Genomic DNA, 25,132 nt, shown 5'->3' with positions numbered 1-25,132 from the left:
AGAGAGAGAGAGAGAGAGAGAGAGAGAGAGAGAGAGAGAGAGAGATCTACACCATCAGTTAGAGGCTGTGAGGCCCAATGGGCTAGGACACAAAAAGTCTAAAAGATATACATAAAGACACATCGTTTTCATATGGAATAAGAGACCCCCAAGAGAGTCTTTTTAATATTTAAGCAAACCTTCTAGGAGAGAACTACTGTTTACATAGTTCCATACAGAAACAAAGGCATTAGTGCCCAGTGTATGCATATCACAAGACACAGAAACTCTCAAGGAAGGAATAAGAAATGAGGAAGGAAGGAAGAAAGGAGGGGGACGAAGGGGGGGAGGGACCTAACATAAACCTATAAAAATAAAGAGGAAAGCTTTGTTCATTTCCTTCCACTCAGCAACACGATCTGAAAAAACTAAAGAGAATGGGGAGAAAAGAGACACTTCTAAATTAATAAATGCCATTACCTAAATTTAAAAGGATAATTTAAAATAGCATATGCCTGCAAATGTAAAGCTTCCAGGGCACAAGGGCAAAAGTGTTGAAATAATAAACGGATCTAAGCATATATAATGTGGTTTTCATATCATGCTCTTAAGAGTTGTTTTTATATAATAAGCAAAGGTGGCTGTGGTGTTAGAAAGCATACTTAGGATGATCTGCCACCCAATAGTCTTCCAGAGCCCACACAAGAGGGTAAAATAGGTGGAGGACATCTAAACAGAAAAGATTGTTCATGCTAAAGACTGAAGGAGTGTTTCATAAGCAAAAGGGGTGAAATTTTTAGTTTTTTCCAAACAAAGAGCAAAAATGCATACCTTATAATTCATATTCATATAAACACAAATTGTATAAATAAAAATGGCTGTGGTGTTTAGTTTTACAGCTGTAGTCACCTGTATGTAGCATGAGAACTGCTGACCAGGCATGGGCAACGAGAAAAGATGTTGTGTCAATCATCACAAGTTGAAATCTCAACAGCAAAGTATAAGTAGTGTGTGTATGTGTGTGTGTGTGTGTGCGCGCATGCGTGTGTGGTGTTCAAACAGTTCATATAAACAAATCACCAAATATTCTTGGAAATAGAACAGGTGAAATCACATGAGTATATTAAGGTATAAATACTTTAAAATACAAATTATTTATTGAAAAATTTAAATGTATGCAATCAAAATTATTTTGAAATATATGAAATGTACAATAAGATATATATTATGCATATCTACACATACATACATACATACAGCTATCTCAAAATGTTTCTGTTCAACTCTTACTATAGAATGATTCAAAGAGAGATACTGAAAGGCTAGAAAGAGGCCCAACAATTAAGGGTGCTTGCTGCTAACCCAAATTCAGTTCTCAGCACCCACACGAGGTGGCTAACTACCATCTGTAGCTCCAGCTCCAAGGCATATGAAGCCATCTTCTGGCTTTCCAAGGCATCTGCACATGTGTGACATACACACAGACCAAAATTTTATAATGAGAGACAGTGGTCAAAATTCCCAAGAAATTACTTAATAAGTACTTAATAAATAAATAATTGAAGGAGGAAAAGTTCCAAAATAACAGAGTGGCAATTACTGTCAAACAGTCTAGAGAACGAAAAAAAGGCACATGCGTTACTGAAAAAGTTCATAGAGTATAAACTAAGACCACAATGATCTCTGGAAGAGCTGCATAATCGGGAGGAAGAGTATTCATGAAGTTAATCTCGGCAGAGAGGGTACTGCTTCCAACGTTTGTGATCATTATGAAAAGCGCAAAGTAGCAAAACAGAGACGATCAGAATCAAAGACGTAAATTAGGGATTTTTGTAATTTAATAAAAGTAGGAACTGAATACATTAGTTAGCCAAGAAAATGGATCTAATGAGAAATTTTTTAAAAAAATGCAAAGATTGAGGTAGTTAAACATGAGTCTGAAAATGTAAAAAGAAGCATAACAAATGACAGCGTTAAAGAGGCCCAACATTCCCTTTATGGGTGGTAAACAAGCAACAAATGTGAAATTGCACAGCAATTTCAAGTATAAAAGGAAGCTGGTAGAAATCCTTAAGAATGTTCTACAAAAACAGAAGCGAGCCCAATTATAGAACATCAATGTGTCGGAGGGAGTTTCTAGGGTAACAGAGATGAACACCTTGCGAGTAAGTCCAAGATGGAGAGACAAACATTGATAAGCACAGGGTGCCACAATGGAGCAGGACCAATGGAAAACACTTGCTATGATGAGAAGCAAAATAAAGTGGGCCAAATACAGTTTTTTGTCTTAGAATATGGGTGACCAGAGCAGAATAAAAAGGGTAAGGACAAAAGCAGTGTCTCTTCTAAAGGTCTTGTTTTCCTAGTGATCATTTCTAATTGTAAATGAAAGTTAGGACAAACTGCAGCATTGGTTGACCCTTCAAATAATGTGGTTTAGGAGCTCAGGAAGCAGCTGAGTTGAAAGAGGGCTGACAGCACACAGGCAGTCTAAATTCAACCCCAGAACCACATGAATCACTCACGTCTGTAACTAGGTAAAGGTAATGGTAAAGTCAGGAAGATTGGGAGTTTCAGGTCATCCTTGACTACAGAGCAGGTTCAAGGCCAGTCTAGGCTAAAGTGAAATCAGAAAGAGCATAGAAGATTCAAAGGCAGTTGTATCAACAACAGGGTTGCTGAAGACTTACAAAAAACCAAATTGCTGGAGCTGCCTTACATCTGGTAAAAAGTTCTTTGGCATTCATAATTTTAAAGAGCAACAGTCCCAGACAGAAAGGTAAAACAAGAACATGATGATCAGCATAGGCCATGTAGCACTCCTTTGACGTGGGATTTCCCTCTGTATGCTGTGAATATGTTTTATTACCACTAGTTATTAAAGAAGCTGCCTTGGCCTATGGCAGGGCAGAACACAGCAAGGCAGGAAATCCAAGCAGACAGAGGAGGAAAGAAGTTGGAGTCAGGAAGATGCCATGTAGCTGCCGAAAGAGAAAGATGTCAGCCCACCACTGAATGAACAAAACATGTAGAAAATGAGGTAATGCTATGACAGTGTGACAACATATAGACTTATAAAAATGGGTTAATTTAAGATTTACAAGCTATCTAGAAATATGCCTGAGCCATTGACCAAACGATACTGTAATTAATATAGTTTCTGTGTGCTTCTTTGGGACTGATTGGCTACTGGACTGGATGGAACAGAAACTTTCATCTACACTCATTGCTACACTGAAACGTCATCTATATTTAATTTTAAATCATTCAACTTTCCCCACATATTGTTGTCTTTAATGAACTCTTAAGGTAAAACGTATTATACCAAACAACTTCCAACTTCAGCTACAAGCAGATATATAAACTAGTCATCACTTCAAATGGAAAAGTGTTATCAAAGTAGTTACTTAAATAATTATGGGGGTTTTTTGCTATTTTTTTTGTTTTAGTTAATCAGCTTTTCATTCTTAATGTCTTTTTACTCCAAAAATAACAATTTTGGCAGGGTCTAGTAGGGTCTAGGCAAATTCTAAGTAAATTACGCTCTGGCATTTGCAAACACTACCATTAAAAAGTACTGTGCACTAATATGGAGGAAACATGCACACAGGTTTTTTTTTAACATGCAGTGTATAGTCTAATTTAAGGTAAGTAACAGTCCAAATGACATGATACTGACTTAAAAGCCCTTCTGTAGAATAATGCCTGTGTTCAGTTTTAGAATCTTTACGTAATAAATACATATGGGCTGAATACATAGATAATCATACTAGAAACAAACAGCAATGAAAACCATGATTAGAGAAGGAAGATCTTAGGACTTTGTACTACGAGAATATGAATCGGTTAAAGATACATACACCCTTGAGCAATATGGAAATATAACAATATAAATATTTTCAAAGCAATATTTAGCAGACCCTAAAGTTCATGAGTATGAAAAGATTTAAGAAGGATACATGTTATTAGTAAGTATTCTTACAGTGTTTCAAGCCACAAATTTTAATCTCTATTGGTAAGCCATAAAATTTAAATTCTATACAATACATCAAAATGAAGTCAAATACATAAATACATACTCTTTTCCCTGCAACCTAGGAAGTTATGGCATTAACCAGTTCTCACTTTACTGGCATAATGGCATAAATCTCCTTTACAATATCACAGTATTATAGATGAATTTGTCTAACTCTGGCAGATTTTTCTACAGGTTGATCATTTTTGGCCTGTGTAATACATAGCAATAAAAATGATGATTAGAAAAGGAAGTGAAATTTATCATGGCATAATTGTTTCATTAAGATGTTATATTGGAACTATAAAAAACTCATTTTTTCAGCTAATACAGGAAATAGCACAATTTTCTTCTTTTCTGTTTTTCTTTCTAAAAAAATTTCATACATGTGTATATTATATGTTTAAATATTCTTTCTCATCCACTGACTCCCTTTTCTCACCCCTCCTGGTTTCTCTAGACATTTTCAATTCTGCCTTCATATTCCATATATGATACAAGATATTATATATCTATATAAAATCTAGGAACTACACATAAGAGAAAACGTATCTGTCTTTCAGAGACTGTTGTACTTGCTTAGTATGGTTAACTCTGATAAAAGGTTCCTCAGAGGACGGAGTTAAGAATGGCTGGTAAATGTTAAATGGTGAACATCTCTTGCAAACAGATACATGCCAATAAAAACTACATTAAAACTCAATTGACACCAGTAAGAATGGCAATAATTAAGCAAACAAATAGTGACGAAATGCTGCTGAGGACTGAAAGGGGTAAAGGAACTCATTTACAGCATCAGTGGGGATGTGAACTAGCCCAAACTCTATGGAAATCAGCCTGAAGCATGACTCAGCTATACCACTGCAGGGTATCTACCCTAAGGATATCTCTTTAACATATCATAAAGATAACAACACAATTTTTGACTAACTGGGAGTATGGAGAAACAAAGTTAAAACAGTATATTAGATCTAATTGACTTTGAGAAAACTAAAGACTGTCAACTAAAGTCATTTCTCATGACATGAAACCAATAAATTTACTATTAGTAGGCATAAAAGTATCTCAAAGCATTTTACTATTATACTCCAAAAAATTACTATTTATTATGCCTGATGTTAGTAGGCATAAATGTTTCTCAAAATACTTTAAACAAGAGCAAAAGGCAGTGAGATCATTTATTTTTTTAAAAAATTACGTAAGATATAATCCACATATATATGAACTGTTTTTTGGGCACATGCTCTATATAGGTTAGTTTAAATCTACCATCCACAATGTATACATATGATAAACATACATATCATATATATATGCAATGTTTTAGTTTTAAGATATTTTTATCCTCCAACAAAGCATCTATTACTTATTCTTTTGATTCTGGACTTCGCAAATGCTAACCATTCTACCAATGAACTAACCATCCAGCCCCGATTTTACTTTGATATGCACAATCTTTCCACTTTGTACTTTCTGCAAATGTACATGATTCACCAGAGATGCCTATGGTTTGCTGAGAACTACCGCGATCATTGCACCGGACATACATAGTAAAATGATTTCAGCCATGCTAACTAACAGTCTTATCATTTCCACCATAACTTATTACAGCAAGAGCACCTAAAGTTTACACTTTTGACAAATTTTTCATATACAATATTAAATATAGTCTTCCTACTGTGGAAGAAGATGTCTAGATTTGTTCATCCTGCTTATCTGCATATTTGTTCTGACTTACTTCCCTCCATGTCCTCTTTTCTTATCCACAGTAACTAGTTAACCTTTCTCTATTTCTATAGATTTAACCCTTTTGAGGGTCTACCAATAAGTGAGATCACACAGTGTTCTGTCTCTGGGTTATTTCAGGTAGACTAGATCCTCCATGTTCTCACAAATATCAGCTTTCCCTTTTCTGAAGGATGGGTGTCATTCTGTTGTCTGTATTTTTAATCCAAATATTCTAAATAAAATATTTATGCTATGATAGACATGTTTAAAATGGTATTCTTAAAAATATTGATTTTTACAGGTTTTCCAGTGATAGAAAACTAAAAATGACCCTTTCCTTTCCAATTCTTCATATTCTGAAACATAACCTGGAGAATTATTATAACTGACCTACTTACAGCAAATCATTTTAACATTTCACACTCAATTACAATGTGAGTTTATTCTTTATTTAGTCACAGATGTAAAATTGATATATGAAGCATATTTTTCTGTACTTAATATTGTTTGAGTCTTGGCTAGTTAGTTTTTCTTTAACTATCTTGAATGCAATCAAAATCATATTTATAGATTGGATGTAGTATTTGACAGAAAATAAAGTTAATGCTAAGGTTTAGGACCTTTGAAACTGAGTGGATGAGGTTGTTATTAGGATGAAGATGATGAACTGGGAGACTAAGAGCTTCAGCCAGGTAGTTAAAAGTCATATTTCATTCTAACATGGAAATCAGACTTAGATGTAGAAAAACCTAAGTAGCTGAAAAATGCAAACATTAAAGAAGGGTATGTAAAGCCATGATGCTGGGTACGATTACAAGCAGTAAGACTGAAGAGAGAAGAAAAATAGTTCAAGACCTGAGCCCAGAAATGACAAGAATACAGCAAATACAATTGAGGTTGCAGTCAGCAAAGCAGAGTTTGCAGCAGGAAAAACAAACAAACAAACAAAAGGGGCTTATAAGGGTGCAATGCTGAGAACCGCTATCATAAAAAGCTGGGGCTGTGCTGGACGGATCGGGTTAAAATTCCATGAAATAGGTTCACAAGAGAAATGGGAGGAGAGCAACATGAAGCTGTACAGGCATGGACTGGCGATTCTGCTAACAGCATAGCAAATGGAATGGAAAACAAAAAAAAAGCTGGAGGGGGGAATATGACTTCTGTTCTAAATGCAAGGGAGAAATTACAGCATGTTACTGAAAGGCTACTTCTTAACGGGGTGAGAAAAGAGGAAAGAACGGAGAAGTTGTGGGAGGAGGTAAGATGAGAGGGAACCTAAAAACAGAAGCTGGTTTATTCCAGGCAGAGATGTTTGCCAAGTCAAGAAGACAGCAAGTATAGCTGAACAGAGTGGCACACACCTGTAATCGTACAGCTCAGGAAGTAGAGGCAGCAGAAGGGCTAGACTACTAGGTGCTCTCTAAGGTCTGGTCTCAAAAAAGAAGAGGCAAGACTCTCATGCAGGCTCTGACACTCTTACACTGGCAGTCTGGTCTCACTAGGTTAAGAGGCTTCACAAACACTTTTATCTTTCCATGAAATGAGACATACAGTCATCACTGAGGATGCCTAGAGGGGGTTTTGCAATTCATTATTTCGAATGACTATAGAAACATTGCAGGAAAGAATTAAGTTTGTGTTGCTGTGCCTGTTTATATCCTAGCTCGTGTTTCTGCTTCTAAAATGATATCCTGATCTGAATAGAGGCAGGCAGAGCTCATAGCAGCCTCTAGTCCAGAGGAATAAAAGTCAGTCTAGAAGAATTCAACACTTAATGTCACTCTCACTCACTCACAGGCACCCTTACAGACCCTAACTAGGAATAACTGCATTTCTCTAATACTTAGGCCCACAATAGTTAGTTGTTTTGGCATTAAACAAAATTCAGAAGATATTCTCATTTCCTTTAACTTTCCTGTATCATCTATCTAACTAAATTTATCTTGTACAATAAAGTATTCAGTACGATGTTATTTCTTTTATCAGAGTAATTCAGGAATCAGTTTGTCTGAGTAAATTTATGTTGACAAGGCCATAGTCAAACAAAACAGAAGATTTTGTCTTTGTCTTGCTATGGGACAAGATCAAATACTCAATGAAATATTGTCCAATTTAACATACCGAAATCAGTATTTTATATACTATTACAGAGTGACGTGTGTAAAATTTTAGTATGATAGCAATCAATAATATGTGCATTTGTTGAAAACTGAAATGAATAAAACTCGGCCTCTAAAAGGCACTTTTAGTAGAATACATCATTAAATGTTCTGTTTTTTTTTTTTAATGGAAACTGCAAGCACATGAATTAAAAGTTAAAATCTTGCCAAAAGCCATACATTTATCTCCACAGCTAAAGGAAATCTCAAGAACAAGACTTCCAAATGATCATTTACACAGTTCCAAACCCAGCTAATTGTTTAATAGACTATACTTTCTTTTCACTGATAGGGAGGAGTATTTCCAAAGCTCAGTATCTGGAGATTCTACCAAACAGGCCTTACATATGCGTCATGCAGCTAATTTACTCCTGAACATGCCTGCTAAGGCTCCATGCTCGATTACAGTGCTGTGCATTTGCATATACAACAGAAATGAAAGACACTAATGGAGGCTTCACTTTCAAGAATCAATAATGCAAACAAACTCACATTTCATATGATGTTTTACTATTTTAAATTCTTGTCACTACATCAAAAAAGTAACACTGGTTATCATATCACATACATTTCACGACATAGTTGCTCATCTTTCTTTTATTGGTACCTACTCCACACTCTTAATAACTATGAGAGAAACCCCAATTAAGGATACTTTTATAAAAGTGAAGTTCCAAGAAGATTTTGACATTGACTAAAATTGTATAACTAGTAGACTGCAAAACTAGGCTGAAACTCGTCTAACAGCATACCCGACTCTCACCACTGACGGTGTCAAGACACACTGAAATAGTGTGCTACTCCATAGCCATAGTGCATCGTACACATGGCATGTGTTCTTCATGTGAGTTTGGCTTGTAGTAATTAGTAAGTGATTTGGCTGAATCAAAGCAATTCATCTCAGCCTTTCTTGTCTTGTCTAAATTTGCATATCTCAGGATTACAACCATCCATAACTTAAAAATAAAAAGCAAAATCTGACAAGGCTAAACTACAAAGTTCAAAATCATTTCATATAAATAATCACAAAAGATAAAACAATTTTGGAAATTATAGTAACAATATGAACATGGGACACACAGTATCAACTTGCTCATGTTTCTACTGCCTAACTCTTACATGTTTTCTTTTAATGACAAGTTTTTTAATTTGAAGAATTTTCAAGATATTAATTAAAAGTATCTTGCCCTCAATATATGATTATCTATAAATAATGGATTAATATGGCAGTTTGATAACCTTTATCTAAATTCTAAGTACTTTATTTCCAAACTAAAATTTATAAGTAATTCTACAGAGTTACAAGACAGGAGTCAGCAGGTACATGCATTACTAAGTTGACTGTGACATGTCATTCTTATTTTGTCTTACTATTTTCTGCACTAATCTGAAAATGGAGTTGAAAATTCCTACCACCCCTGAAATTTTAGGAATTTCTATCAGTAATAGAAGCCTAGATTCTCATGACTCTTGTGTTGATACGCATTCAGGAACTTTGGGCTGTGTGGTTCAGAATTCTAAAGAGAAGACTGTCACTTTCCTCACTAATTCTCAGAGGCAGAATGAACATGTGCACAGAAATTCAGAGTATGTCTCCTCAAAAGGTAGAATTCACAACCCTCCAATAAATAAAAAATGAAAAATTTCCAAACCCGGGATTTCTTCAAAATATTCCTCAAACAGAATTGTGCTTATATTATACACCTTAAGTGGCCTGTTCATACACCTAAATTATTTGACCCTATTATGTGGCATTTCTGCTAATTACTAATACCATATTCTGAATAATCTGGAGACCCTTCAATAAAAACAGTACTTTTACAATTATAAAATCAATATTATTTCCAAGGAATCAATCTGAATTCAAAGTTGAATATACTACCAATAAAAATAGTATTTATTACAATTTATTAATAAGTAATTTCTATGATGAACCACAGAACTTCAAACCTTTTTCTACTAAGACATATATTTTCCCTAAAATTAAAAATGTTATTCCATTTCCTAAATATTCATTATTAAACCATTGTATTACTTCTTAATTCTGTAATAAATTATATATATATATATATATATATTATATATATATACACACACACACTTCAGAGACTAAGTTAGTAACTAGGACAAATTCCACAATGTTAATTCGAACAACAAAATATTTTTACAAAAGTTGAAAGTAAGGATTTATAAACTAAAAAGGCAGTCCCAATCATAAGCCATCAAGAACAGACTTGTTAGCAACCTCTTCTTTAGCTCTACAAGTCTGAGCCTTCCAGGGCCTTCAACATGCCATCTGAGATGTATGCCAACCAAAGCCGTCACATATGGCATATCTACCTCATTATCACAGCTTGTGTTTTCATAAGTAGTGCTATTCTGCTTTTTAAACAAGATGTCAAGTACACAAACACAGCTAAAAATGGATAAAGAAACAAGATACCTTCTCTTTATCAAAATAGGTAACTCAGAAAAAAACCAATTTTGAATATTACTATGAAGAAAACATGGATGAAAATAATGAGTCATATAACATATAAACACGAAATAGTCATTCTAAGGGAAGGTTTTGTTAAAAGTACAAAGTTTAAAATTATTGCAAATAATGCAAACCATAAAAACTTTTATCAAAACAATGGCATTTGCAATAAAAATTTGACAGTCCTGACCCATATAATTCACCACTTTAAAAGCAAGGCATGCCATCATACTACATTATGAGAGCATGTCATAATGTGGAGAACAGGAACAGGAAAGAAATTTAAAGTTCTTTAAAACATTGAATTAAACCTTGAGTAAAACAACTGGTATTATTGAATCTAAATAGCACTTAAATAAAGATTACACACTGAATATTTTTATTTTCAATTCCCATCTGGTGCTTAATGTCAATTCAGATGTTCAATTTTTAATGTTGTTCTATAAAAGTAGGCAATAATTTCATGAATTTGTATAAAATTATAGATTTTAAACTGATTTCCAAGTGAGAAAGTGTCATGTTTCTTACAGTCATTTTAAAACCATTTGACATTGATAAACGTACCCATTAAGATTAATCTTTTATAAACTTTACTTACCAAGGATAACAATAATAGTGCCAAATTTTGGTAATAAAATTCTAAACAGAACAAGGACATTACAGAAAAACCACAACAAATGAATAAATCAATTTTTATTTGTATTGTCTAACACTACTCTTTCTGTAATATATTATGGCTTTGTTGTCTTAGGGGCATTTAATTCACACATTTAAAAAACAGGAAGCACACATAAATGTATTATTGAGTAAATCATTAAATTTTATCACCCTAAACATTATTTGTAACTTTTCACCAGTCAAAAAAGTTAGACAGGACTATATAATCAAACAACTTAAGAACTAAGGGAAATATTAACACAAACACAATTTTTGCTGTTGTGTATCAAGCAAGCCAATTAGAGAAACTAGCTGGTCAGTAATTTTAAACATATGTTGGAGGAGAGAGCCACTTGTTGCTTCCCTGCTGCTTAGCCCAGAAATAATCACACAAAAACTGTATTAATTATATCACTGCTTGGCCCATTAGCTCTAGTTTCTTATTGGCTAACTCTTACATATTCATTTAACCAACTTCTAGTAATCTGTGTATGGCCACGTGGCTGTGGCTTACTGGCTAAAATTCCAGTGTCTGTCTTCAGCGGGGCTCCATGGCATCTCTCTCTGACTCTGCCCTTCTTTCTCCCAGCATTCAGTTTAGTTTTCCCCGCCTACTTATCTTCTGCCCTGCTACAGGTCCAAAGCAGTATCTTTATTCATTGACAGTAATCACAGCATACAGAGGGATATCCCACATCAAACGTGTGAATCTATAAGATCTATAAGTGCACGACTATCAAATACAGACCTGTCTCCAGAGCTTCACTGCATGCTTGCAAAACAGTTTTCATTGACATCTGTTTTTCTTGTCCTTAATTCCAAGTTGGCACATAATTACTTCTTTAAAGACAATTTGCATTTCTTGACACCTCTTTTGTGTGCCCCATTCCCTGACCATTGTCTTTCCTTTCTAAGCAAATTCACCTCTGATCTTGCCTAGAGCTCTTAGACAGAAAACCAAGCTCTTAAATCTCAAAATGAATTCTGTTTTCAGACAACTTCAACAGTCCTTAGCACAGGTTTTACAGAAAGAAATATTAATATTTACACAGACAGATTTTAAATGGTAGTACCACTGTCAGTCACTAGATAGAAACAACAGGTGTTATTTTTGAAATTTTTACCTATATTTGTTTTTTATATGTCCTGCATTGCTTTTTACCTATACAGTTCTCTACAGTGATTCCCACCAAACCACCAGTGCCACCCAGAAACAACCAACTCATAGTGTTTCTGCGCTCTAAATATGATACCCACTGGCAAAATCCACCTCTTATCCAAAAAATGCAAAATTGTTCAGATTTCTAGATATCCCAGGATTTTCTTTCCATATTTTTTTTTTTTTTTGGTTTTTTGAGACAGGGTTTCTCTGTGGTTTTGGAGCCTGTCCTGGAACTAGCTCTTGTAGACCAGGCTGGTCTCGAACTCATTCTTTCCATATTTTCATGTTTATGTATTTTCAGTCTCTTTGCTTCAAATGAGCCTCCTAACGTTTTCCATCAAGAAAGTTAAAATCTAACCCTCTAATTCCAGTTAGCTTCTCATTGAAATTTAAAGACTCCTCCCAAACCCTTTTAATGAAAGATAGAATTCAACTTCTCCACAGAATTCTCCCAGTAGATAGTTGCCGAACATTCCTACAGTCATACATTACTGATATGTGTTTTACAACCTTGTTTCATATCCCATTGGTTGAAAATAAGATCAACAAGCCATTGTATACTTAATTCCAACCCAAAGAGGGCACACAAATGTCCATCCAAGTGTTAGACTATAAATAGCCTGAGATGAGAGGAGCAAGGGACTAACCAAGTAAAGCCATTTGATTGGGGTTTTAACCCACTATTCTACGGTAGCTTTTGGTATCTTGTTTTTTCTTAATACGTAAAAAATGTATTTAAAATTAGGCTAGCTGTTTAAATCTTAGCTGTTTCATTTGTTTATTGTGCCAAAAAAGATGATTTAATGAACAGTGTTGCATGTTCTTTAAATTTTAAATGTTGATAAATTATTAAAATACTGAAATATTGCAAATTCACCTTTTCTTGGCTTGAAATTCAAAAAAAATAATGTACAATAATATCTTAATCATCAATTAAGTGTAAGTCCTAAGCAAATAAGCTATATTCTTTGATATAGCTGGTATATATTCTTCTTAATTAGCAATAAAATAATCTGACCAGCATTATACAGTGATATTATAAATTCTCCCAACAAAACTACATATTAACTTCCTCCCTAAAGAAAGATAAGTACATATGAAATGACACCAAAATTACAATATTTAACACTCACATTTTTTATATTTCTTCATTTTATTACAGTATTTAGCTAACAGAGATGATTTCCAAAGTATAATAAGAAAAATCACTTGGGGCCATGCAGTCTCAACTATAAAGTGGCAGAACTACATAATCTTACATGGTTCCTTTCAAACTCTTTGTTAAATATATCTAATTACTTTATGTTGCTTAAGTCAGCTTATATTAACGGCAATTTCCATTTCAGACTTGGCTTTGAAGTGCTCTCAAGAATGATGGATGTCAGTCTCCTTCACACAAGACCACACTACATACCCAAAAGAAAGATGTTTCTCCCACACTCCACTCTTCTTTCTTAATCCTTGCCAATACCTGTTATATTAAAATCTGTTCTTCTTCCTGGAATTTCTGAGCTCAGTATTTAACTCTCCAGAAATGTAGATTTTGCTGACATGTGTACATACGGAAAACACACATACCACACACACATTCCTCCAAAGTATGCTGAAAATGCCAAAAAAATACTAAGGATGGATCACTTTCTAGATCTACCTGTGGGTACTATAGAAGCACTTCATTCAGGAAGGGCCTATCCAACCATATGTCTGTCCGTCCATCCATCCATCCATCCATCCATCCATCCAACCATCCATCCAACCATCCATATTCACTTAAATTTCTAGTATCACCAGTAATTAAAATACTGGTCTGCATGTTGACCACAACAGCCTGCAAGAGGGATGACAAAAATCCCCACCAATGGACCTTAATCTAAATAAACTTCTGATGAGTGAACACAATCACTAAGGTCTTTTGTTTAAATTTAAAGCGGCATAAGAGAAGTCGTCAAAACCACATTAATTTCTTAAATAACAATGTTAAAAATACTCCTTAAGCATACACCACAAGGAACATGGCAGAAGAATGCTAATTGGCAGGAAAAGGGCCAAGTTAATGGATCTTCAAAAAAGAGAAGAATATTTCAATTTATAACTTATTGAGCTAATTTGAACTCACATTCCTTTATACTTAATCATATTAATGTTCTTAATACTAATAATAAATCCTTTTTAAACCATTATGTTTACCTACTAAAAATTGAAACAGGAAAGTTTTTTTTCTTTGTTTTTGTTTTTATAAAAATTTGCAAAAAGCATAAGCAGCTCACATAATCCTTGGAAGCAAAGCTTGACAAAGAAAGTCAACATTATGTTTTAGATTTGTTTGTTTTTTTAAACAATGTCAATACTAGTTTTAATAGGAAAAAGCTTTCCTTGAGCTAAGGAAAACTAGAATCAAAAAAGCCTTTACAAAGAAAGAAAGCAACTTCCCGCTTTAGAAGTCTAGCTACCCTTACCACACTGCCATTCTCAAAGAGTCCTACTGTAGGCAAACAGAAAACAGTTGGTCTAGATGGTCATTTATAATCTATGAAGTATCTTCTACTTAATGTTCATGAGGACAGGAAGCACTGCCACTAGACCTTATCAGGAATAAGCCAACTACAAAAATACTGCTCACAAGACAACCACATTGAGTTTTTAATCTGGGCTCTTTAAAATTTAGATGTAGTCATTTAAAACAAAGTGAAAGAAAAAGAACATATTTTCTCAGTCATATCTAAAAAGGAAGAAAGACAGAGCGAAGGAAAACAGTGAAATTCTGTTTTATAAGTCACTAGCAAACGGGAAAGCTTATTCCAGCATGGTTACTGCAGGCCTACACAGAGGACTTCATTACTTCGGACTTTCTCAGGTCTAATTATAAGCTGTGAAGGACAGCCGGCCTAAGTTCTCCACTTTCACCAGATTCCAAACACCACCATTGCCCCAAACCCTTGAAATAGAGAACTTTAAACTTATTACATTTATGATAAAGACTCAACAAAATATGAACAATTCAACCCGAAAATTGCTGGCAATAACAAAGCACATTTTTTTTTTTTCTTTACCGTGAAGCAATATGGGCCTAGATTCCTTTCAGGGAGAAAGGATGCTCTCCAGGAATCCCAGTAACAGAACCAAACAGCTATCTACACCTGCACTCGTGGGAAGTATTTGCCACACAGATCAATTAGCAACAGAAGAGTTCAGAAAGACTACTCTCAGTGAAACCAAGATGGTTGGGTTTTGTTTTTTAATTACTTTTAAACTCACTTTGATGATTTTCTTGATTGTCATTAGTATTAGAAAAACAGTCTCATTTAAAATAGATAAGGTAAAACAAGCCATGTGACACACTCTCCAAATAAATGCTCATTCGTCGGCCACAACTTTTCAAATAAACCGGCATTTAAAATGTGAAATTGACCGAAACTGAAAAACTATAGTTCTAAAATATTTGTTAGCAAATAAAGAAAATAAAACCAGGTCTTCTATATTGTTCTATGCTATGGAAATAGCTACACCATTCCTCCCTTCCATTTTTCCCCACAAAGAGCAGAGCTTAAAACGCAGTCAACCCCAATCTAATTCCAGAGCAGGGAAGTACTAATTTAGATGAAGACCACTTTCCTTCAGAGCACACTGAATGAGCACTTATCACAACACAGGGTTTGAAATCTCAGTTCTTGAGACTGAGCGAAAATCCTCCCTACGAATTGCATTATGAGGCCTTCAAAGTCAAACCAGAGTCAAAAATCTGCAAATGGAAGGAGGTCTTATTTCTCGAAACTTCAGAGAAAGTTATGTGAAGAATTTCAAAAGAAAAATAATATCCTCTAAAATAAAAAAAAAGTTGCTGAGTTCTCAGAAAATTCTACTAAAAAATACAGATAATACTAAACAGCAAAACGGAAAGTATGTCCACAAATAAGAAAAAAATAACAATAATTTTAAATATGTGCTGAGTAAAAGTAATTCAAGAATGGCCAAAAGTGTATTTTCCACAGTAAATAATCCCACCTGAATCATCTTGCTCTTAACAAACTCAGGAGGCTTTCATTTCCTACCTGGTCCTGTCAATGATGCTGACAGGCCCTGCAGGAAGCAGCAGCAGATCAACGATGAAATGCACAGTTTGTGCATGGTCAAGATCTGTCATGGAATGATGTCCATAGCATAACTGAAATACCCAAATACTGAAATCATCTAAAATGTTATCAGCAAAAAAAAAAAATAGTATTCTTTTTGCTTTGCAGTCTTAAGATGTTTACTCTTTCTCTGTGTTCATCAAATCCTTGAAAATCAAGAAGTGTGTAAAGTGATCAGGTGTCAAAAACTAATAGTTGATGGTATCAAAATTGAGAAAAGAATGTTGGTGGAAAAAATGAATGGTATATTTGATCCGTGTAAATTCAAAACCTTATCATTCCTGAGTATCAACAAGTTACAGTCATATTAGAAAACCAACAGAAAGTTTGAGGACAAGCTCCTCCCTATGTTCTTTAAGAGTTTTTCTTTTCTTTCTGTATTTGTATTTCCACTACTTTTAACTGTAACAGTGCCTTCGCAGAATCTGTGTGGATGTTAGAACTGTTTTCCATTCAGAGGCCTATGAAGGAACAGGACGGTAATAAGATACTGACATTTACTAATATGTGTGAAAGCCCACAAGAAATTTCTATGGATAATATGTAGCAAATGCAAATCAGTACCTCAGACAGATTAAAGACTTTAAAAATAAACAAATAAATGACAGACAATTGTCTTCACTTTTTAGAGGCGTGGATTTTAGTTTTCTTATAGTGCAATGTGGTGCAAAACTATTTTTGCAGAACTCTGATATTTAGATATGACACTTTACAGGTGTTAAAATATCTTATGCTTGTCTTATTGGAGCATTTCAAAGTACTTTGTAAAAGTACCTTTCCTAATGCCCTCAAAACCATAAAAGATGTGTCTGAAGTTTACTTGTGCCAACTTATGAATAAATAGTCAAGTGTTAACCTAAGATAATAATTTTAAAATGATTATTTTTTTCTACGGACAGGTTTTCCACTCACCCATGGTTTAAAAATGCATTTGCTGAATTAGGAAGTTAAATGCACCCATTTATTTTTGTCTGGACACCTAAAGAAAGCATGGATCCTTTTTTTTTTCCTTTTTTGAATTCCATTAGATCACTGGAAAATCTTTTCACTTACAAACATTTTTCTATTAAAGGTGTGAGAATGCTGCATCTTTAAAAATGAAGAAGATGGGGACTCCAATGGCATGATCATAAAAAAATATTGAAAACTATTGCTTCATTTCTCGAGTGCTGCGATCTGTGCCCTGACACTTGGGTCTCTGAGGGTCAGGTTAATTAAGCCGCACCGCAGCTGCAATGCACTGTGAGCCGTTCACCGCTGCGGTTCCCACCAGTCCGCTGCAATTACCTGTAGTGTTCCAGCACCGGACAAGTGACAACCAACCAGGTCCCTCCAGCCACTTGTTCCCACTGGTCTACTGATAAATGTTAGCGCAAACCAAGCCCTTTCTGAAAAGAGTGCAGAGCGGAATGCACCTGCTGCAAGCTGCAGTGATGAGCCCCGGAGAGATGTTTGTCAGTCAGATCTCCGCAGATGTTGTTTAACTTGCTGCTAGAGCTGTATCCAAAGATGGAAATGAGATGGCAATCAAGCACGAATCCCCACCACCTTCCCTCCAGCTTTACACTGAGAACTGCACTTGCTCCTGAGGCTTGGGCTTTAAAGCTTGACTAAACAAAAAGCAGCTACGACTGAACCCCATAGTTTGATAAAAGAGGCTGAAGTTTAAATTACAGGTGGTATAATGTGCTCGATAAATGATACTTGCATAAGCTAAATTAAAATAATCATCTTATTGGCTACATCAAAATAAGTAATTGTAATGATATGCAAGTGGTTGACTGGTGGTTTATTGTCAGGGGTTTCCTGCGATACCACAAATTACTTAGCATTTCTATGCCATGGATCATCTTTTCTTCCTGGTATATTAATATGAAGTATCCTCAAAACACATATTCAACTATTTCACCAATGCTGTTCACTATTTCTGAAATCATGTGCCATGCTGTCTGCAAGGTAATATTGGATTATGCCTTATAAAGTCACATATTTCTAACGAGCTGTTTCTAAAATGGGAGAAGGCTTAAACAACACATTTTAAAGTGACATTGTGCCATAAAACTCATGAAAACATCAATACTATAAGCTAAAGATTTTTAACAGTTTGTTAATTCTGTGGTAGAAGATCCAATGTCAAATGAAATTAAAGTGAACAGATAAAGAAGACACCTAAGGCATGTTATGCTAATTCATATTTCTAGAAGCCCCCAGCCTCAAAGTGTTTGCATTCATGAGATAGCATAAAAAGAATTACTATATGTTCATGAATATTATAGCATACCAATAATATTCTTTCACGTGTAAAGAATCCCTACTGTTAAAATATGAAAATAAAGTATTAAAAATGGAATAAAGCAAAGTTGCGAGCAATATTATTGTCTATGTGAACAGTATGTTTACCTTACCTAAGGATTTGGAAAGGTGAAATATGAAGTGACCCACAACAGTAGATACTATATCAAACATAAACATCACAACTTTAAGACGACAGAGAAAAATACTTCCCACACAGCAGCTCTCTGGTACCAATGAAATCAGAACAGCAGAGAGTGGTAACCATATTACACCAACCAACAAGTTCTGAGAGCAAAAGAATTTATTTTCTCTATGTGTAACCATTCTATCAATGCACTGATCTTGTGTTACAATGCGTATCAATAAATTTCTAAGACATTTTGAAATTGACATCAAAGAAAAATGTATGGCTTGTAACTCTGAAGAAGCTGTGAGAAAAATGATATTCACAAGGTATTCATTACTGATATCACCATAATAATTTTCCCTCAAAAGTATAAACAAAACGTCTACTTTAAAATTTATTTTCTCAGTATATGTCCATATATACACATACATATATGTATATATATATATATATTTCTTACATATTTTCAACCCTAAGAGTTAAATAAACAACTGTATTTTACCCATGTCAAAACAAAAGTGGTGCAATGCAGTTTCTTCACTAAAAGAATTTTAACTTACAGTCTGCTTTTTCAATATTAAAAATAAATAAGTGGATAAATGACTTCCAATTTTTCTTTTAAAAAATCACCTTAATTGGATATCACTGAAGTCATAATTTGATGAACCTAGAAGCAATATATTCAAATTTTTAATTTAATGTAAAAAGAAATACTTTATATTAAAATGATTCTGTTTTATAAGCAAATATAGTAAAACAATATAGAATACACAGGAGTAGATTCCAACATTATAGTAAAAGAGTCCTGTTTGATTGGCACATGGGATGTCTCCAGTGCCAAAGAACAGAAACAGATTAAGGGGTAGGTATTCTAATACTCAAGGCACACATGAAAATATTTATATTCTTTACTATTCCCAACAAATAATGAATGTATTCAATAAGTTTCCTTAATAACAAACTTGAACCCTGTATTAAATTTTAACAGATAAAAATCAATCTATTAATGAAAATAAAACATCTTCAGATGACAGGCAAAGGAATTAGAAAGCAACACTAACCACCCTTCTGAGGATGGAGACAGCAATTCAACCTCTACAGCGAGAAAACTGCTTTTTACCACAAGCAGCTCTACGTAACCTACTTACAAAAGAATACATAAATAAGTCAAATTAGATTTCTTTAATCAAGTTAGAAAAAAAACTACATTCCTAAACCACCAATGGAAAGTCTGTATCCTGTAAGATAAAATCTGAGGAAATCAATATGTAGAAGGAATCTATAGAACACAAAGTAAAATCTACTTGTAGATCATTTTCTTCTGATTCCAGTGATTGAAATGCACTTCTCAACTAGGCATTATACAGTTCCCCTGGTCACTTCATACGTGGCACACTGAAATACGTACAATATTTATCTGTGCAAACTTTAAATTTATATAATTTATTTTGTCGTCTTCAAATTTGACTAAAGCTTAGAAATCACCAATCAGAAATGTAGGGTTGCTTTCCAATATGGCAAAGACACAATCTGACCAAAAAGACAAACACACCTATAGAAATCGTATTAGCTACGAATGTTTAGTATGTGTCCATCATTTGGGTTGAAGTGTATTAATATGTTCTAAAGGTTAACTGCAATCTGCGTTAACTCTACTAGAGAAAGTTTTGAAAATTACATTAGTATTTTTACTAAATGTTTAGCAATACACTTACATTTGATTTCAAATGTTAGGTAATTTGAGTAAATTCAGTAGTTTCTACAACTGAAATGCAATTTTACCCCAAATATACTCTAATCAAACAAGAACCAGAAAAATGCTTCGCTGAAATAAACCCAGGAACATTCATTTTGGCAGAACACCGCAATCATAAATACATGTTAATGTGCCTATGGTTGTATTTATCTGAGAGACATAAATATGGGCAGCTAAATCACTGCAAAAGCCTATAGGACATTCTTTGGAACTAACTCAATGGTAGGAATCACGGTTTGTAATTTAGTTCATCTGGGAATGTGCACAGTGTCTGTCATGTATAAGAAGGACAGAAACAAAACCTCAAAGGCTTTTAGACTGACGACTGCTGAGGCCCTAGATAATTTTACAGGTTCTAGTCAGTGTGAACAGAAAACACAGGAAAGTAAGTCTATCTGAAGACTGTAGCTGTGTTTACCCAAAGAGCAAATTGTTGAATTCAAATCACATTTTCAAACAAACTATTCAGAATTCGTAAAGCTTCTTAGAAACTATAGGGATTTGTCTTTTCCTTAAAACTGTACCGTAGTATATATTGCCTCCCACCTGTTAAGAGGCCAAGAAGAAGCCACCCTTTAGCCGATGCTGTAACTCGTACTTGATCAGGTTACGTCACTACACTTACAAGATTTTATTCAAAGCATTGCAGCTTCACATTTCCCCCTTCCCAAAACAATCTTGATACATATATCTATAAATAACATCTTCAAACCACAAATAAAAAGTAATTTCCAGGTAACAAGAAAAAAGATGTGAAAATAAGTGAACCAGAAACAAAAGATCTATTTCTTAGTGAACCCTTTCCAACACAGAGAAAATAAACTGCATTCAAATGAAAGGGCATTTAATTTGGTATTTGGAATATCCTGGCTAAACATCAATTTTCTGTAACACCCCTCCATATCTGACAGTACCTCATGTATAATGCAGAGAAGCCTTTTCATTCTCATCTATTGACAGAGTCTTTAATTTGCCACAGCAGCTCTTCCTAGAACTATCATGTTATTAATTCTGCAATCAAGCTCTTTTGAGTGCTTTTATTTCAACTAAGTATTTTCACAATTCCACACTGATTTTTTGTTATAATATACCTGTTCAATGCACCAGCATGAATATGCTAAACTTCCCAACTGCATCAGGAAAGTTTCCTAGACAAGGAAAGGCACCGACAAACTTTAGAGGGCCCCAGTATCTAACAGGTTACATGTTAGTTTAATAAACAGCATCTTTCCAAAAAGTACTGTGTTCAACTAGTACAGCATCAGCCATTCCAAAATCTTCTCCAGTAAATGGTCGGTCTCTACCACAAATGATCAGCTGTGAAAAAGAAGTCCTCCTAGGATGGAGCCAGTGTCCATGCCTGTGTGTGCTGTACGAAGGAGCTGCTGGTGAATTAATCTATGAAACAAAACTGCTTTCTTTTCCATCAGGAAAAAAGAATAATCAGTATAGCTCACCTCAGCACTGAATTAATATTATTTACAGTCATCAAATTAAAACAACCTCCCGAAATTACCGAGGGCTAGATCTAAGTCAAGCAAACAAGCTAATGGTATTTCATCTGGGGTTGCACTACTTCACTGTGATTCCATTACTTAAAACACATACATTGAGTAACAGAACTAAGGAGGGGAAAAAAAGGATGAACATGAAGAACTGTGTGACACAAAGGGAGGGAGCCCCAAAGTAAAACAAACCAGAGCAAAAAAAGATAAAAAGCAAAATCCCCACATCAACCTGGGGAACCTGCCTCAATCCAGCAGGTTACTGAACCACACTGTAAAGTATTTCAATCAAATACGGCTCTCAACACAAACCCTAAAATACTATTTTACTTCTTGCATGGCGGTGGAGGAAATTTCATATCCCGATTACATTACTAGAGTATTTTAAATATCTGGAGAGACAGCCCTTGTCCTCTTTCCTTCATCCAAGGCCAGCAAACAAAGCAATGAAGCAGAAAGAGGAAGATAATGGATTCAGAAGTAAATGGTCCATTCTTTAAGAAGCCTCCCTACCCCCTCCTCTGAATTCACTCCTAACTAATTGCCATTACAATGATGTCTGTAAACTTCTGAAGCACCACAACCCCTCATGCCAACTGCCCAGGTTTCTAGCTCTAATTTTAAGTTTTTGTGCTAACAATTAGCATTCCGAAACACCCAGAGAATTCTATTGCAATTACTCTAAATCACATACACAGTGTATCAATTAATGGTTAAAAGAAACACGAACAACAATAAAAATAAGCTGAAAATTTTTCCACAATGATGCTAATGTAGTAACATTCAAATCTCCACCATTTAAATTTTTCTTTAAGACAACACACAGCACAAGTAGATATTCCATGTTTTTCCGGTGGATTCATCAAACAATTTCTTCAGCATTTCACCTACCTGGATAAAAATCTTTGGACTTCGACAGCTTGATAGTGGCTCCAGTTTCTTTTTGCAATTGAACAATTGTCTGTCCTCCCTTCCCAATTATAGATCCAGCAGCATAACTAGGTATGAGAACCTTTAGAAAGTACTGGCCGTCTTCTGAAAAATGCAAAGAAATACATTGGATTAACATGATCATTTTAAACTTTGAATCCCAATCCACCCTCCAGAGAGACAACAGCAACTAAAACCATGGGCAGATAGCTGCAGAAAACAGCAGTTAAAAATGCTTAAGGAATGAGAACCACCAATTACCCTGAAAAACAAGTATTTACAAAAGCCTTTCCAGTTTTCAAGATTCACATGCTCTAACAATTTGCAACACTGTAGAAACTGATGAGTAAATTCCAGTTGTTACTCCAAACCTGAAAGTCTTCCAAATTTGTCGTTACTATGGCAAAATGAAAGAAACTGACCCTTTAACAAAACTTCAGAGATTTAGAAGATGACAAACCTTCACTTAGCATGATGAAGATGAGAAAAAAATCCAACACTGTAAAGAGTGATCCGCTAAATTTTTCTATCATAGCAAGCATAAAAGACTACAATTAATCATTGACTATATCCGACTTTAAGTATACAAAACAACCATCTTCCTGCAAAATAGTCCACCCAAACTGTAGGGTTTATTCTAAGCCTTGAGAAACTGCGGGGGTGGGAGGGGGAGCCTCAGTCTGGTGGACTGAGAATCTAAGTAATCCTGATGTATTTCCGTAGCACTTCCAAGTCTACTATGATCTCGTCTAAGCTCATTAATTAAAAGACCTTACGAAGAATCTCGCCAATACTAAAAAGCTTAGGAGTTATTTATCCTAAATACACTCCAAAGTGACCAAACACATAGTGCTCCCTCTCCAAAAGAACCGTAAAACGGAGAGGGGGGTCGATGAGCCATGAAAAAGAAAAATGAAACGTTTCAGAAAATAAAAGCCAACTCCATAAACTTTAGTTCCCGTCAACCTGATCACGTCTTAAATAGGAAACTTCTCGGTAAATCCAGCTCTTTACTGTGAACGAGTATTCCGAATTTTGCGATGTGCCACTCACAAGACCCCCATCCATTTCTAACGTATAGGCTGGAGATAAATTCACCTCTGCTTCGATGCATTGGATGCATTGTTAAGATGACTCCAGTGCAAATGAAGAAGCGATAGCGGTCCCGTTATAACTCATCTTCCGAGGAAGCGCAGGATGTTAACTAACAAGTCACCGTACCAGACACCCCCCTCGTATGCATACCCTTGAAGACAAATCAATGCGATATTTGTACCGACCATGTAAGTGCGCTCAGGGCATGCACTCATCAAGATTTTGCATACTACTTGTGGCCCAGAGCAAGGGGATGGACAGAGGCAAAAGTCTCCGGTGCCCCCAGCATCTGGAAGCCTCTACCCGAGTGCCATTTATTTATTTATTTGATCTGACTGTTAAATGCAGCGCGCATCTTCGGGCGGCCATCACCTCTCTCGGGGGGCGGCCTCGGGAGCGGACCCTGTCGCCGGGGCCAGCACCGGCTGGGGCGAGCGGGTCGGCTCGGAACCCCGGGTCGCCATCTTGATGAGACGGGGCCGGGGCAGGTGCAGGGGAGGGGGCGCGGGACGGCCGGCGGCGGCGGCGGCCACGGCGCGGGAGGGCGGCGGGGACGGGGCGGGAGGCGGAAGCGATACCCACCGCCCGTGTTGGTCCTCTTGGTGCTGCCGGCTTCAGGGGGCGCTTCTAGCGGCCTTTTCCGCGAGTCCGGCGGGTCCAGATCTATGGGAACCCCCGTATGGGTCCCGTTCTGCTGGATGGGAGCTGCCGCCATCATGCTTGCAGTTCCTGCCGCTGCACCGGGAGAAGCGGCTCCCTTTTGTTTTGGCTTTTTTTTTCTCTCTGTCTCTTTTTTTTTCTTTTCTTTCTTTTTTTTTTTTTTTTGCGTTTGGGGTTGCTAAGGTTTTTTTTTTTTCTTTAATCGGATCAATAGCAGTCTGAGGCGGCGAGCAGTGTGGCTGATGTGCTCACTGGGGAGGGGGCAGGGCGCGGAGCAGCTGCAGTGCAGTGTCGGCTAGGAGCGGGAATGGAGGGGGTGTGGGAGCCGGAGGGTGAAGAAGGAGAAGAAAGCGGCGGGCAGAGCGGGAGTGAATGAGCGGAGGAGGCGCGGGCGGGCGGCCGGGAGGAGGGCGAGTGAATGAGCGGGAGGAGGAGGAGCGGCGGCGGGCGGCCGG

The 25,132-nt window shown here is 35.9% G+C and overlaps 1 protein-coding gene across 5 annotated transcripts in view; it reads right to left on the bottom strand.

The window, feature by feature from the left end:
• Nova1 (NOVA alternative splicing regulator 1) overlaps window positions 1–25,100 on the bottom strand; it is a 119,962-nt gene extending 94,862 nt beyond the window's left edge. The window contains exons 1-2 of one of the 5 annotated variants that reach the window (XM_005343812.2): window positions 24,600–25,100; window positions 22,884–23,027 (exon numbers count right to left, since the gene is read on the bottom strand). In XM_005343812.2, the coding sequence (XP_005343869.1) occupies window positions 22,884–23,027; window positions 24,600–24,735 (280 nt within the window). In that variant the 5' untranslated portion in view covers window positions 24,736–25,100. Of the gene's footprint in view, window positions 1–22,883; window positions 23,028–23,382; window positions 23,670–24,020; window positions 24,464–24,599 lie in introns of those variants that run through there. The other 4 variants (XM_005343813.2, XM_013347868.2, XM_026782324.1 and 1 more) reach the window with 4 other exon arrangements.
• Between the last annotated feature and the right edge of the window lie 32 nt (window positions 25,101–25,132).

The sequence above is a fragment of the Microtus ochrogaster genome, chromosome 1 (assembly GCF_000317375.1).
Source record: "Microtus ochrogaster isolate Prairie Vole_2 chromosome 1, MicOch1.0, whole genome shotgun sequence".
Lineage (NCBI taxonomy): Eukaryota > Metazoa > Chordata > Mammalia > Rodentia > Cricetidae > Microtus > Microtus ochrogaster.
The sequence above is the reverse complement of the archived record's forward strand: the minus strand, read 5'-3'. Positions and strand labels throughout refer to the sequence as shown.